We start from the raw sequence: 14560 nt of genomic DNA on the forward strand, positions 1-14560 counted from the left end.
CAACACTGTTCCAGAACAGTTCAACCCAAATATTCAGATGTGTGCAGGCAGCACATTTTATGGAGGACTGTTTTCTGATCCTGGTAGAGTAGACTACAATGCCAGCTTTTCTGACTCACAGTCTGTAAGTACGTTTTCATATTTAAAGGATTTTCCATTGTCGATTCAAACGCGAGTTTTGAGCAGTGTAGAGCAGTGCTTGTTGTTTGTCATTTCTCCGATCACAAATGCAGACATTGTTTTATGTTTACGTGGCGCGATGCAACGCAACACGTAAAAAGACAGTATAAATCATTATAATCCGTAATTATGTCCCCACTGGATGCAACAAATGCCTCGTTTATAATGGGTTTTAATGTTTTTGTCTCGTCGCTCCATCACAGTATGGTGAGGGGTGTAACATTTCCGTCACACGCTTGAGGTATTCGGCCAATCACAACGCACTCGATAGCTGGCCAATCAGAGCACACCTCGCTTTTCAGACAGATGAGCTTTGTAAAAATCAACGCGTTTCAGAAAGGCGGGGCATAGAGGAGAAACAATAATGTCCGGAATGTGGAAAATAATGTATTTTTTTTACTTTAAACCGCATAAACACATTTCATTACACCAAATACACAAAATAATGTTCTTTTTAGCAACATCATATGACCCCTTTAAAGAGTCAGTGAAAAGGATTCACAATCTCAAACTCATTCGCTCTTGAGTCAGTTTGAAACAGACTAAAGGGTGTAATACACTGCACGACTTTTACAATTGAAACAGATTTTAGAACACTAGGCATCATACACTTTCTGACTTTCTAAATAGTTGCAGAAAAAACTTGGCCTCATACACTAAACAACTGAGGAACTCACACTACCAGACTTTCAAGTTGTTCCGAACATTTGCTTTGTTGCTAGAAGATATGTGACAAATGAAAACAATATTTGTTCTAAAATTGACTCAAAATATTAAACATGTTTGATGTCTTCTGAATGGATAAAATCAGAGTCTAAAGCTAAAAACTCTTGAGTATTAAAAAAAAAAAAAATCATAAATCATAAAAATGTAAGATAAAAGATAAAACACTTATGAAAAAGATTAATTTATGTGTTTACCTGCATGTCATATGACAATTAACTAACATCAGAGAACTGTGGACATGTAAATGTGTCATTAAATTAGTAAAATTTTAACCTTAAATTACTGGGCTACTTCTAGTAAATATTTTATATCGAAGGGGTTCAGCTGACAAAATGTCTAGGAATCCCTGAATTACATATAACTAAACAAAAACAAGTTTCTTTGTAATTGTTTGTGAAATTTACTAGCAATTTGTGAATGAAAATTATTTCTATACTAATTTTTTTTCATTGTACTTAAATAGCCATAGCCTATATACTGTATAAACCATGCATTACTGCACCAAAGGGTTCTGTAATTTGTCAACGAAAAATTAATTTGGCTTCTAAATGTATCATTTTAGTAACCTTTTTTCTCATCAGTAGCCCTTTTGCTCTCTTTGACCCTGCGAGTTCTTTTTGATGTAAAAATGCTGCACAGAGAAACAGTACAGAATTTAAAACAGTTGAAAGAACCAATTAAATTTCCATTACATGTACCTGTACCGTTCTTTCTCTCCCTTTAAACGGAGTGATATATTTAGATAGGCAAACTGCAGATGCAGATAAGGCAGTGGGTCACACAGGTCTCTGCCAGTCTGCTCTCATGTTAACATCCCTTGCAGATTTATTGCCACTGACCAGGTAATCAAAAAGCAGGAGGCTGAGCGTGCCAGACCAAGCTTGCATAAAAGCTCTAAGGCCAAAAGAGCATGTCATTTTCTCTATACAACAGACATTAATGATTCTCTCTGCCTGCTCCACACGCATGATGTAACCAATCACTTCTGCAGTAAGAGACATGCGGCAGGGTGGCATGACATTCTGTGTGTGGTTTGTGCTCAATATGATGGTTAACTCTGGAAGGTAAATTGATCCATAAACCATGATTTCAAAGGAAGTTCATTTACAAATTTAAATGATGTAATTATTCATGTATCATATTGTCTGTATAAGTTCAGAAGTAGTATGAAGTACTTTTATTTATATATATTTTTACAAATATTTTTAATAATATTTTTTTGTTTATACTAGATTTTTTTATTGTTTTAATAATATAAAATTTTAATGTTTCAATAATATATTTAAAATGTATTCCTGTGATGGCAAAGGTGAATTTCATCATCATTACTCTAGTCTTCAGTGTCACATGATCCTTCCGAAATCATTCAAATACGCTGATTTTGTGCTCATTTATTATAAATTATTATTGGTACTTAAATATTTGTCTGTATAAGTTCAGAAGTAGTATGAAGTACTTTTATTTATATATATTTTTACAAATATTTTTAATAATATTTTTTTGTTTATACTAGATTTTTTTATTGTTTTAATAATATAAAATTTTAATGTTTCAATAATATATTTAAAATGTATTCCTGTGATGGCAAAGGTGAATTTCATCATCATTACTCTAGTCTTCAGTGTCACATGATCCTTCAGAAATCATTCAAATACACTGATTTTGTGCTCATTTATTATAAATTATTATTGGTACTTAAATATGAATTATGGTTCTTATTATTATCAATGTTGAAAACAGTTTATTTGAGATAGAAATATTTTGTAGCATTATAAATATATTTACTGTCACTTCTGATCAATCCTCAGTGAATAAAAAGTATAAATTTTTTCCCCCCCCTAAATCTTACTCCTAACTTTTGAATATTAGTGTATCATGTTTTCCACAAAAATATTTAGCAACACAACTATTTATAACATTAATAATTAATACTAATAATAAAAATCAGCACATTTACATTTGAAAATATATTCAAATAGAAAACAGTTATTTTAAATTGTAATAAGATTTCACAATAGTAAAACATTTTTTACTGTGTTTTTAATCAAATAAATGCAGCCTGGGCCAGCATATTAAAAAACATTTCAAAAATCTTAATTATTCCAAACTTTTGACCAGTAGTATATGATATGATATGATATGATATGATATGATATGATATGATATCATATCATATCATATCATATCATATATTGAAGTTGCTTGACAGTCGTAGACACATTAAACTGTCAGAAATTAGAACATTTTTATTTTGTGTTCCATGGAAAAAATAAAGTAGTATAGGTTTAAAATGACATTATAGGGTGGAATAAATAATGACAAAATATTATTTTTGGAGAGAACTGTCTCTTTTATGCATGCAGCCCTATTCGAAAAGAAAGAGGATAATAATGTTTCACTTCTAGGAGTTTAGCTCTAAATGCTGGAGGCAAATTAACCTGCTGTGCTCTGTTTTCTTGTGATTGAAAACCAAAGAGTTGCAAAATATGGCACCCATCTCCTGTGGTCCCGACTCTTGTTCTTCTTCCTCCCCCACCCTCTCGCTTTCTCTCTCTCTCATTAAAACTGTCACCAAGCTGCTCCTCTGGGAGTGGTTTAAAAATAACACAAATAGCGCTAGCTCCACACATCAAATAGCCACTACTCCTTTTAACAAGGTTTGCTGCAGGTTTTCGCTTTCTGCTATTTGTATCGACTCTCTTTTAAGCCCAGGTACAAGAACTAGAGTGGTGTTTTCCTTTTAAAATGTTTTATATATGTATATTTCATTTCAATCCAAACATTTAGACCAGATGAGACCAGGTCTATGCTGATAATGACGGACAAGACAGAATCATACAGAAAACTACATTGCAGTACAAATGGATGAAATGTACTGTAGAGTAATAAGTATCTACTCATACATCAATTTGAGCATTGCAAAATTTGTAATGAAGCCTTTCTTCATAATCATAATTAGTCTGCGGACACAGGGTATGAATATGGATAAAGAGTCTAATTTGCAAAATGAGACTAATCTAAAATCAATTAGCAAATACATGTGAAATTTTTGCTGCAATTTAATTTGCATGACAATATAGGAAAAATCATTTTAGAACATCCAGCAAACGCAAATCACTAGCTGGTGCATTATGCATTGATTTTCTTAGCAGATGATATTTCACTAATACCATGCAGAAATCATACTGGACAGGCATCGGAGAACAAAAAGAACTAAACTTCTAATAAGCCCCGCAAATGGGAATTATTTAAAAGATTATGTGTAAAGCAGCACATTTGCATAGTCTTTCCTGGAACGTTTCTTCACTTTCTGTCTTTTCAGCTGTCGGAACCGTATGAGGACAGATGGTCAAGTTCTTCAGTGTTGTGTAAAGCTATAATAGCTGTATATTTTATGAAATGATGTACGCTACCATTCAAAAGTTTGGGGACAGTAAGATTTGTTTTTTCCTTTGAAAGAAAATATTACTTTTATGTAGCAAAAACACATTAATGTGATGAAAATAACAGTAAAAACATTTATAAAGTTAAAAATATTTATATTTCAAATAAATGCTGTTCTTTTTTCAACATTGATTATGATAAGAATTATTTCTTGAGCACCAAATCAGCATATAATGCTAAATTTACACTGCACAGGTGCTTCTGAAGTGGCATTTAGGTATCTTTACACAGACTGTTTAATGCTGCTCAGAGGTGGCATAAATGCATTTACATACCAATTGCACTTTTATACAGTACTTCAACTCAGAGCAAGTATAATTTAGTCTGGCTTTTATGAGACATTGTGTCTTTACACAGAATTTTCAGGCACAGAGCAGCCTTGACTTGGCTGTGTAAAGACGCAAAGACGCCTTTAGAATGATTTCTGAAGGATCATGTGGCACTAAAGACTGGTATAATGGCTGCTGAAAACTCAGCTTTGAATCACAGGAATAAATTACATTTTATAAATATATTAAAATAGAAAACAGTTATTTTGAATTGTAAAAATATTTCACAATATTACTATTTTACTGTATTTTTATTAAATAAATGCAGCCTTGGTGAGCATAAGAGACTTCTTTCAAAAACATTAAAAAATCTTACCAACCTCAAACTTTTGAGCACTAGTGTAGTGAATGAAACATGAATTTCAAAACATGAACATGATTTCATGTTTAGAACAGAACAGAGTCTGAGAAACACATTCAAGATGACATGGTATAAAGCAGATTACACTCACCATCCTTATCAGCTCTCCGGAAAATCTGAAATGATACACATACACACACATACAGAAATACAATATATTAATAAAAAATATTATTCATTTATAATTCACATTATCATTATAATTCACCTAAACCTTCAAATAATTCATCCAAAAACCTGATCAACTGCTAATCAAGGTTTAATATCGGAAACCTGTATGATTTCAGCACTAAACTTATTATTATACAGCTATCTAATCTTAAATGTACATACAACAATTATTTTTAGACACTGGCTGCAGAAAAATAAAGTATATGCTAGAAAAGATGGATAAAAGTAATTAATAAAAGCGTCTCTCTGTAGAGTTCAGTGTCAGTCAACCTACTCAGAAGAGCTATTAAAGGAGACGCTGGTTCTATAGATAGGCTGACTGCAATTCAACTGCATGATACCTTGGCCCTTAATATGGTGCAATGATTAATCTTTGCATTGCATTCAGAAGACCACCAACACAAATTATATTATACAGGCATATGATCAGCTAGAGACAAAAAAGCAAGAAAATCTGACCATGCCCCCAGGACTTATTATTTAAAAAAATATATTTTATCACATTAAAATATATATCTTATATTGTAATAATATATACTATTGTCCTGTAAAAATAAAAAACAACATTTAATAATAATGATAATAATAGAATATAATAAGTATTAATACAATTGTTATTATTAAAGTACCTGATTATTGATTATTATCAATGTAGAAAACAGTTGTGCTGCTTGAAATGGTGATGCATTTCATTGTTCAGGACTCTCTGATAAATAGACCTTTCAATGAACAGCATTTATTTGCATTTATCAAATATATTGATTACATCGATTAAAACATTTATTAAATAGAAATCTTTTGAAACATTTTAAATGTCTTCACTCACTTTTCATCTCTTTAATGTATGATGAATAAAATTATTAATTTCTCTCTTTTAAAAAAAAAAATCTTACCACAAATGTTTGAGTGGTATCATTGTTTCCACAAAAATGTTAAGCAGCAAAAAACAGTTTTTAACATTGATAATAATAAAGAGTAAATGCTTCTTGAGCAGCAAATCAGCATATTAGTATGATTGGAATGATCATGTGACACTGAAACACGAGTAACACGTTTCAGCACTGATTCTACTCACATTTGTGTAATGCCATAATGTATAAGAAAACATAACCTTTTCACAGTTTATTTAGTTAATTGCTTAAGACCATTTCGCAGTCTCAATCATCATGCAGTAACCAGCATCACCCTGAACACCCCCCACCCCACTACCATTTTTTTTTTTCATTACTTATCTGCATGATTCACATGAGTCATGATTTTAGGCCGAAAAAGAAAAAAAAACGGAATTCTGGATCAATCCGGAAGAATCAGATTCCTGATTATAACCTTTAAGTTACTTTTTAAAGCAAGACTAAACAAGTTTGTATATTGCCGATGTGTTTGGTTGAACTTGTAAGAGAGTGAGTGAGGTGCTACTTAAATCTGCAAGAGCAACCTGATCACACGGTCCAGTCAGATGTGAAATGGACCACTTAAGACTCTCTGGTAAGAGGAAAATAACAGTCAATAGAATGTGCTGGGAAGCGTTACTCACTACGGGCTAATTTTACAGCAGTCGATCCATTCAGCCTTCAGCCTTTCTCATTTTCTAAATAAATAAATACAGTGAAGCGCGAATTGTTGTGATCAGATCTGGATGTCCATGTTAAATGTACTGGCTGCACAAGCAAGATTAGAGGTGCATGTTTATGACTGGACGTGCATGATTGTGTCTCGAAGAGGAAGCGTGTGCCGAACATCCGATAATTGAAACACATATTGACAGCACACAATTTGATCTGCTTCATTAGAGTGATCACCTTCTGCTGATGGTCAAAATCACTTCTCAATTGGATGAGCTTCATTCAATCCTGACAGCTAACAGCATTCCACCTGTCAGGATACTTCACCATCACAGAACAAACGCAAAAGCCACACAGAAGAGATAAATGGACATCAGGACAACCACTGAAGCATCTGCAGTAGAACAACAATGGGGCTTTTCATTCTCTTGAACTAAGAGGAGAGTGAATGTGGGAACAGTGACATGTCCGATCAATACTGTAATGTATTTTACAAAGCGCTTGAGAAGCACTTTTGGTATTTAATCTTCCTAGCCATTTTATGTCTTAAAGCAAAAGTGTCTGCAGCATTAATTGCCAAGTCCGGTTCTCAACTGGTGGGTCGTGACCCAAAAATTGGTTGCTGCAGGGATGCTCTGATTTTGTGGACTGTAAAGGAAGTAAAACTAAATGGAAATTATAAAATTCTAACCATATAACCTTGCATATTTAAATAAATAAAAATAAAAAGGATTACAACTAGGATTATCAGACTCTTTTAAATTGGGGTTCACCTGCAATAAGGATAAACATGGTTTGTGTGGCGAATAACTGGCTGTCCAGAATATGAATCTATTGCAATTCATGAGACATTTAGAAACTAAAAGTTTCCTACTCAGCATACATTACCGTTCAAAACTTTGGGGTCAGTAATATTTTCTTATGTTTTTGAAAAAAGTCTCTTATGCTCACCAAGGCTTGATCAAATATACAGTAAAAATGTTCTGCTTGGTTAACAGGACTCACTTACCTTACATTTAGAAAGAATTAGATAAAATATTTCTGGAAACACAGCCACATTTGACAAAATGTGGGAACCTGTTTTCAGGTATTAATTATGTTTTATATTATTATTTTTGTTTATTATAGGTGCACAGTATGTTTTTGTGATTCTTTTAGTGTGTATTACGTTCTGTATTGTTATTGGTTTTGAAAACCATGTAAATATGAATAAAAATATTATTTTAATTTAAAATAACTGTTTTCTTTTTTAAATGTTTTAAAATGTAATTTGTTCCTGTGATGGCTAAGCTGAATTTTCAGCATCATTACTCCAGTCTTCAGTGTCACATTATCCTTTAGAAATAATTCTAATATGCTGATTTGCTGCTCAAGAAACATTGCTTATTATCACAGTTAAAAACGATTATGCCACTTAATATTTTGTAGAAACTGTAATACATTTTTTCAAGATTTACTGATGAATAAAAAGTTTCAAAAGAACAGCATATTTCATATTTCATTTTTTTTTTTTTTTTACATTTAAGTCTATACTGTCATTTTCGACTTATTTGATGTGTCCTTGCTGAACAGATGTGTTAATTTCTTTCAAGAAAAACAAAATCTTACTGACCCCAAAATATTGAAGTAGTGTGAAGTAGTAGTCTTAATAGTGACATAATGTTGGGACTATTAAGTGCATGGTAATATTAATAAAGGTCCATATTTTAAAGAACCACATTTTTTACATTTTGTACACAATTCCAGTACAGTGTTAAATCACACCTTAAAGTCCGAAATAAAATTCGGGTCCACTAAACGACAGGATCCTGCTTTGTTATCACTAAACCGGATCACAGCAAAAGTAGCAGATGATGTCAAATGGTCTAAAAAGAGAAGTTGATAATGTTGAATAACATTTGAAAAAATAAGAACAGAACCACCATTAGCTGGGAGTTACATCACTATTTCTTCATTGTGATTGTCTGCTTGATGTGTTTGAGAATAAAGGGGATGCACTAAAGATAGGAGGCTGTTAAATACTGTTTGTATGGTCTGGCAATATGAAGTCACTTAATGTAGGTGACCCAGTTTGTTTGCACCTCAGAAGATATATCTCTGTATGACAGGAAAAGGGGACAGCTACCAAAAGATCTAATGTTCTAATGTGAACTACAAAGCTACAAAGTTGATAAAAGAGAGGGAGAAACTAAATAATTAGTACAGTTAATGTACATATTCATGCAGCTACAATATAAATGGTAAATATGTATATAAATACGAAAAAAATGCTTAGAAAAATACATTGCGGAGAAACCAGGTACAAAACAAAGAACAACTAGTGCATTCGAACCAAACCACTATCTATCCAGACCAATAATCAAATCAAATCCTGCAACTGGACCAAATCCAGACAACACAGGAAAAAATATGGCTCTGTTTCAAGACAATGACGTTTGTTCCCAAATTTCCTCTTTGGCCCATGAAGGCTAAAAGTGTCTTTGTGTTGACAAAAGAAGATGGAACAACGAAAGAGATAATGAGGTATTAGGCAAAGGGAGAAAAAGATTTATAAAGAGTGTTTGAATGGAGAGAGCTTGACTCAACGAATGGACTTGTTTAATAGTCAGTAATATGTGGACTCACATTTAGACTTGCTAAATCAATTGGATTGATTCTCAATGCTTTGGCTCAAATCCAGTTCACTGAACAAATGCCAAATATCTTTGTATTTTGAAGTTCAAATCAATAGTGCAATAAAGTCTTTAGTAAATGTCATGTGTGGTGACCATTTGATCATCTATCTATTCTCACACATCCAGCATCCTCACTTTTAAAGCGTGAACTAGAACGCTACTGTAATTTAGTGCACAGCATTCAACCCTAGTGGAAAAGAAAAAACATTAAATTCACTTAATTACTTCCTTAAGCAAGATGAGGTCTGGGACCTGAGACATGATGATGTAAGAATGAAATATTGTGAACTGGGAAACACACTTAGCCTTCTTTATGACAGCTTGTTAGTGCTCCACTGTTTTCACTGTCAGGTGTGGGGAAGCCGTGCTGCGAGAATTCGACACACCCTGAATGAATCCATAACTAGTCTAGCCGGTGAATCGAAAGCTTTCTGAAATGCAAAGAGGGGCCTTTACAATTGCATGCTGGATGACGCTCTGTGGCTCTGTAGTTTACCAATGCAGTTTTAAGGCCCGGTCAGGGCTGATGGCTGATCCTGGAATAGACATGGCAGCAGACGTGTCATTTGGTAGAGATATATAGAGTTAAGTAATGGAATTCTCTCACAAAGCATTGGGGGAAATCAATTCCCCTACAAGCACCTGCGCTCCGTACCGAAGTCTCCAGGAGAAATCATGTACACATTCTCACTATCCATAAAAGACACAGCACCTCATTATCTGCTTAACCCCTCCCTTATTAATTTCCTCCACCTTCGCTATTATCTATACTTGGGTGCATTGGTGCCTCTGGTCTTTTTCTGAGGTTTTTAATTAGTTTTTGTCCCCTCTACTTTATAGTCTTTTTACCTGAGACTGTATCTGGGTCTAGGACTGATCTACTTATCACTCTCTTAAATGTTTTAACTTCTCCCCCTAAAAGCAATGCAGAAATCTCAAGAGGTATGACCATCAGATACACATAATTATCCAGCACCGATGAACAATACTGAGGCAATACTTTGACCTACTAAATCAATACTGCTGAGACCTTGCCACAGCAGCCAACCACAAAGCATAACTGCCAGGCTCACAGGAAAAGCGCAATAAATTATTTAGATTCAAGTATGCTTCTCGGAGATACGGCCTTAAAATCAGAGCAAAAGAACTGTTGTATAACCTTAGAATGCTGAAAGGTACAGCTGGATGTTTCACTGCTGTTTCATACTAGAGAATCTAGTGTATCTGAGGGCTGTCCCCCCTAAATATATGATTAAAAACCAGTCTGTGTGTTGGAAATAACAATGTTTTATACTTTAAATAATTGTAAGCAGTAAAACAACACAAACGGGGCAAAAATGTGTTTTAAATTTAGAAACTTAAGTTTCTTAAATAAAGTTTTGAGTTTCCCCCTCCCTTGACTCACAGTGCTTTGGTCCAAATGCCTACTTTCCTCTTTTACATCGCCTACACACACAAACACACATACACACACACACACACTCACAGGAGAACAAAGCCAATAGTTGTGGAACTCCAAGGCTGTCAAGGCTATTTTATTCACTTACACATCAGATGAAGTGATTATTTTCTCTTTAATACAAATGATGCCAATGTATTTTTCGATGAGTCGCTATGTTAGCAATAATAACCTGTTAGCAAAGTTACCTGCTTGACAAAAAAGGGTTGCCAGGTTTTTTACAACAAAATTGCTACTCAAAACTAGCCCAAACTAACCGTTTCGAGGGGGTCTCCCGGTAAAAATTGCGTTCCGGGGCATAAAATACACATTATTGGGGTCGCTTAACCCGCGGCAACAGTGACAAAGTATCCTTATTACGTTGATATAGGTACGTATTGCTGTTTTTATTACGTTGCTAAAGGTACGTATTGCGGCGTTTCAGAATGAAAATATCCGGGGACTGTCGCTAAATGTTAACACTCTATCGTGTTGGGAATATGCCCTACACCAAACCCAACCCTAAATGCAAAACTGTTATGAAAACGCATTTGTTTATATAACCGTGCCATTTTAACTTCCTTATGCAAATGGGGCGAGGGGGGTACAGGACCCCCCCTATCTGAGGGTTGTCCCCCCTAAAAATATGATTAAAACCAGTCTGTGCATTGTAAATAACAATGTTTTATACTTTAAATAATTGTGTAAGTAGTAAAACAACACAAATGGGGCAAAAATGCATTTTAAGTTTAGAAACATTTTGAGTCTCCCCTTCCCTTGCCTCACAGTGCTTTGGTCCAAATGGCTGCTTTCCTCTTTTACATCACCTACACACACACGAGTCCGGTGAGAGAGAACAAAGTCAATAGTTGTGGAACTCCAGTAAGTAAGGCTGTCAAGGCTATTTTATTCACTTAAACATCAGATAAAGTTTATTAAAGATGAATTTCTCTTTAATACAAATGATGCCAATGTATTTTTTGATGAGTAGCTATGTTAGCAATAATAACGTTACCTGCTTGACGAAACTAGTCCAAACGAACCGCATTTGAGGGGGTTCCCCGGTAAAGATCCCGTTCCCGGGGCTGAAATACACGCTACTGGGGTCGCTTCAACCCGCGGCAACAGTGATAAAGTAGCCCAATTCCACAGGAAAACCGTGGACTTGGCAACACTGTGACGGATACAACGGACAAGAGCGCTGTCACGGCACGACCACAACTGCTTGAAGTTGTCTAGTTTGGCACGGTCTCCCTGCTGCACTAATAGTAGTAAGGCTTTCCTCTGTGTATACATATCCTTAATTTTAGCTGTATTATTTGTGTCCCCTTCAAAAATCGCTCTTGAGAAATTTTATTTACTTTCCCTTCAGCCTGAGGATTATTCATTTCACTTTTGGTGTGAAAAGGCTTTTATATTTGCCAAAAACAGAACTTTTTTATTTTCAAAACAAACAAGCAAGCCCTGTCCAGATTTAAAAAGTAATGCAAAAGTAACGTAATGCATTACTTTCCATAAAAAGTAACTAAGTAACGTAATTAGTTACTTTTTTATGGAGTAACGCAATATTGTAATGCATTACTTTTAAAAGTAACTTTACCCAACACTGTTCCTCTGTGTATACATATCCTTACAAGTACAATTTTAGCCTCCTTTAAAAATCGCTCTTGAGAACTTTTATGTTTATCGCCCCCCCCCTCAACTGTTAGACGAAATTTACGCCCCTGCAGTTCGTGTATTATTTCAATGCACGTACTAAAAGCTCAACTGTATTTCAATATGACTGTGAATGTAGGCTACGTGTCACATTAGGGGGATAAGGACTTTGTCATACCCTAAACAGGGTTATCTTGCGATAATGACCATCTGGCTGCAAATTATCCCACTTATTATCAAATAAATAACTATCCTATTAACTTAAAATATTGATTTTGAGTTTACATTGTTAGATGTAGATTATCTTAAAGCTTCCGCTAAGAAAAACAGTCCATTATACATTATAACACTGCAACAATATATTATACAAAAATTACCAGTTTTTATAGTTATTTATGATTTACATACAATTGTAACTTATCTTTTAAGCTCTCTCTCATCCAATCCTTTTTATTTATTTTCTGTTTGTTGTAGGCTATTTCCGACCGACTGCTTTTGGATTCTCGCTGGGGACTCTATGAGCTTCTAGCCATCCATCTAAGGTTTTATGCTCACAATGTAGGCCTATATTAAAATTAATACAGGCCATTTTTATTTCACGCGACAAACGTAGTGAGCCTTTCGAGTCGCACGGTGGCGCCAAGAATCGATATGTAAAGAGCCAGTGCGCGGAAAGATGCGCGAGAGAAACGCCGGAACCCTGTAATAAAGTAGGCTATATTACACAGGAATAATAGTTAAGTGTCAAATTATGCAAAATGGTTGGATTGGATAAAAAGTTAAGTAGGTCGATGTAAAAATTTATAATTGCTGTATAATTGCATCGAGTGTCAAATGTTGGTGAGTTATCTAAGTGATATTCTTTGTCTAATTATGGGATTAACCAACAATATTCTGAGGTTGTTTAAGGCAATTGAATAAAGTTTGTAAACGAGTGCATGCATTTCATATTTCTTTATACATAAAATAATAAAATATCAAACACCTACATCCAAAATGACAGAAATGCCCTTTCGGGGCTCCGGTGCAAAGAACTGCTCCTGAGCCACCGCCGCCTCCTCCTTCACATATTCCCGAGTAGAGATGCTTTTATTGTCGCTCATCTTGGTGACTATCCAGCGGACGAGCCCGTCTATTCCACCGGGCTGAGAACCGCTGTTTCCGGACTGTGCAGCCGTCGCTGTCTCGCTGTCCTGAGCCCCGGGATTGGGCTGGTCTTTGCTGTCCTGTGCCCGGAGTTTGGCTTGTTCTTTGTGGAGCAGTTTGTGGACGCCGTCCCTGCAGTAGCGCGCTGCTTGTTCACACATCCTTTTGCAGCGGAGCGTTCATGCTGCGCGCTATGGGGGCGATCCCTCCCTCCTCTCTGACATCAGCAGCGGCACACATCCCAAAAACTCACCTCCTGTCACACCTAACTGGAGCAGTTCAATAAGTGCCATCCATTTAGCTCAGATGCAGAAAAATGGACAAGAAAAGCATTATTTGCACTTTAGAGAGAGAGAGAGAGAGAGAGAGAGAGTAGCTACTAAAACAGCAGGAATCGATGTTAATGCCCATTGATTCCAGAAAATAACTTTTGAATTAACTATGTTTATGTTGTTTGGGTCTATTTTTGGCTTTGATTGTTAGTTTCCTACAGTAACTCTCAGTTTTAGATATTTAGATCTACCATTCCTGGATATCCCTTGCGAACATTTTTATTATAGTAAAAGTGTAGTAACGTTTTGTTGGCGGATTACCACAGTTGTACTAAAAATACCATGGTTCAACTATGGTTAGTGTAGCAAAACTATGGTTCATTCTTTTGTTTGTTTTATTTATAGTAAAACATGGCTAATTTTCGTATGATCTGTACCCAGATAGCACAGTCTGCAAGTCGCTTCATCTGGAAAGCACCTGCTGTGTACAAACATCTGATAAGACTCTATGTCAGTTTTACATTCTAAATCATAAACATCTTCAGACATTTTCTTCACGTCTGTTTGACATCTAATATAAAGCGTTCTATAGACGTATTG

The 14560-nt window shown here is 35.0% G+C and overlaps 1 protein-coding gene across 1 annotated transcript in view; it reads right to left on the reverse strand.

Moving 5' to 3' along the window:
• The window catches only part of LOC107583851 (N-terminal EF-hand calcium-binding protein 2-like), a 52577-nt gene extending 38688 nt beyond the window's left edge, over positions 1 to 13889 (reverse strand). The window contains exons 1-2 of the mRNA XM_016270206.1: positions 13532 to 13889; positions 5132 to 5156 (exon numbers count right to left, since the gene is read on the reverse strand). Of these exons, the coding sequence (XP_016125692.1) occupies positions 5132 to 5156; positions 13532 to 13849 (343 nt within the window). The 5' untranslated portion in view covers positions 13850 to 13889. The remainder of the gene's footprint in view (positions 1 to 5131; positions 5157 to 13531) is intronic.
• Positions 13890 to 14560: the final 671 nt, after the last annotated feature.

The sequence above is a fragment of the Sinocyclocheilus grahami genome, unplaced genomic scaffold (assembly GCF_001515645.1).
Source record: "Sinocyclocheilus grahami isolate Dianchi unplaced genomic scaffold, SAMN03320097.WGS_v1.1 scaffold55.1, whole genome shotgun sequence".
Classification (NCBI taxonomy): domain Eukaryota; kingdom Metazoa; phylum Chordata; class Actinopteri; order Cypriniformes; family Cyprinidae; genus Sinocyclocheilus; species Sinocyclocheilus grahami.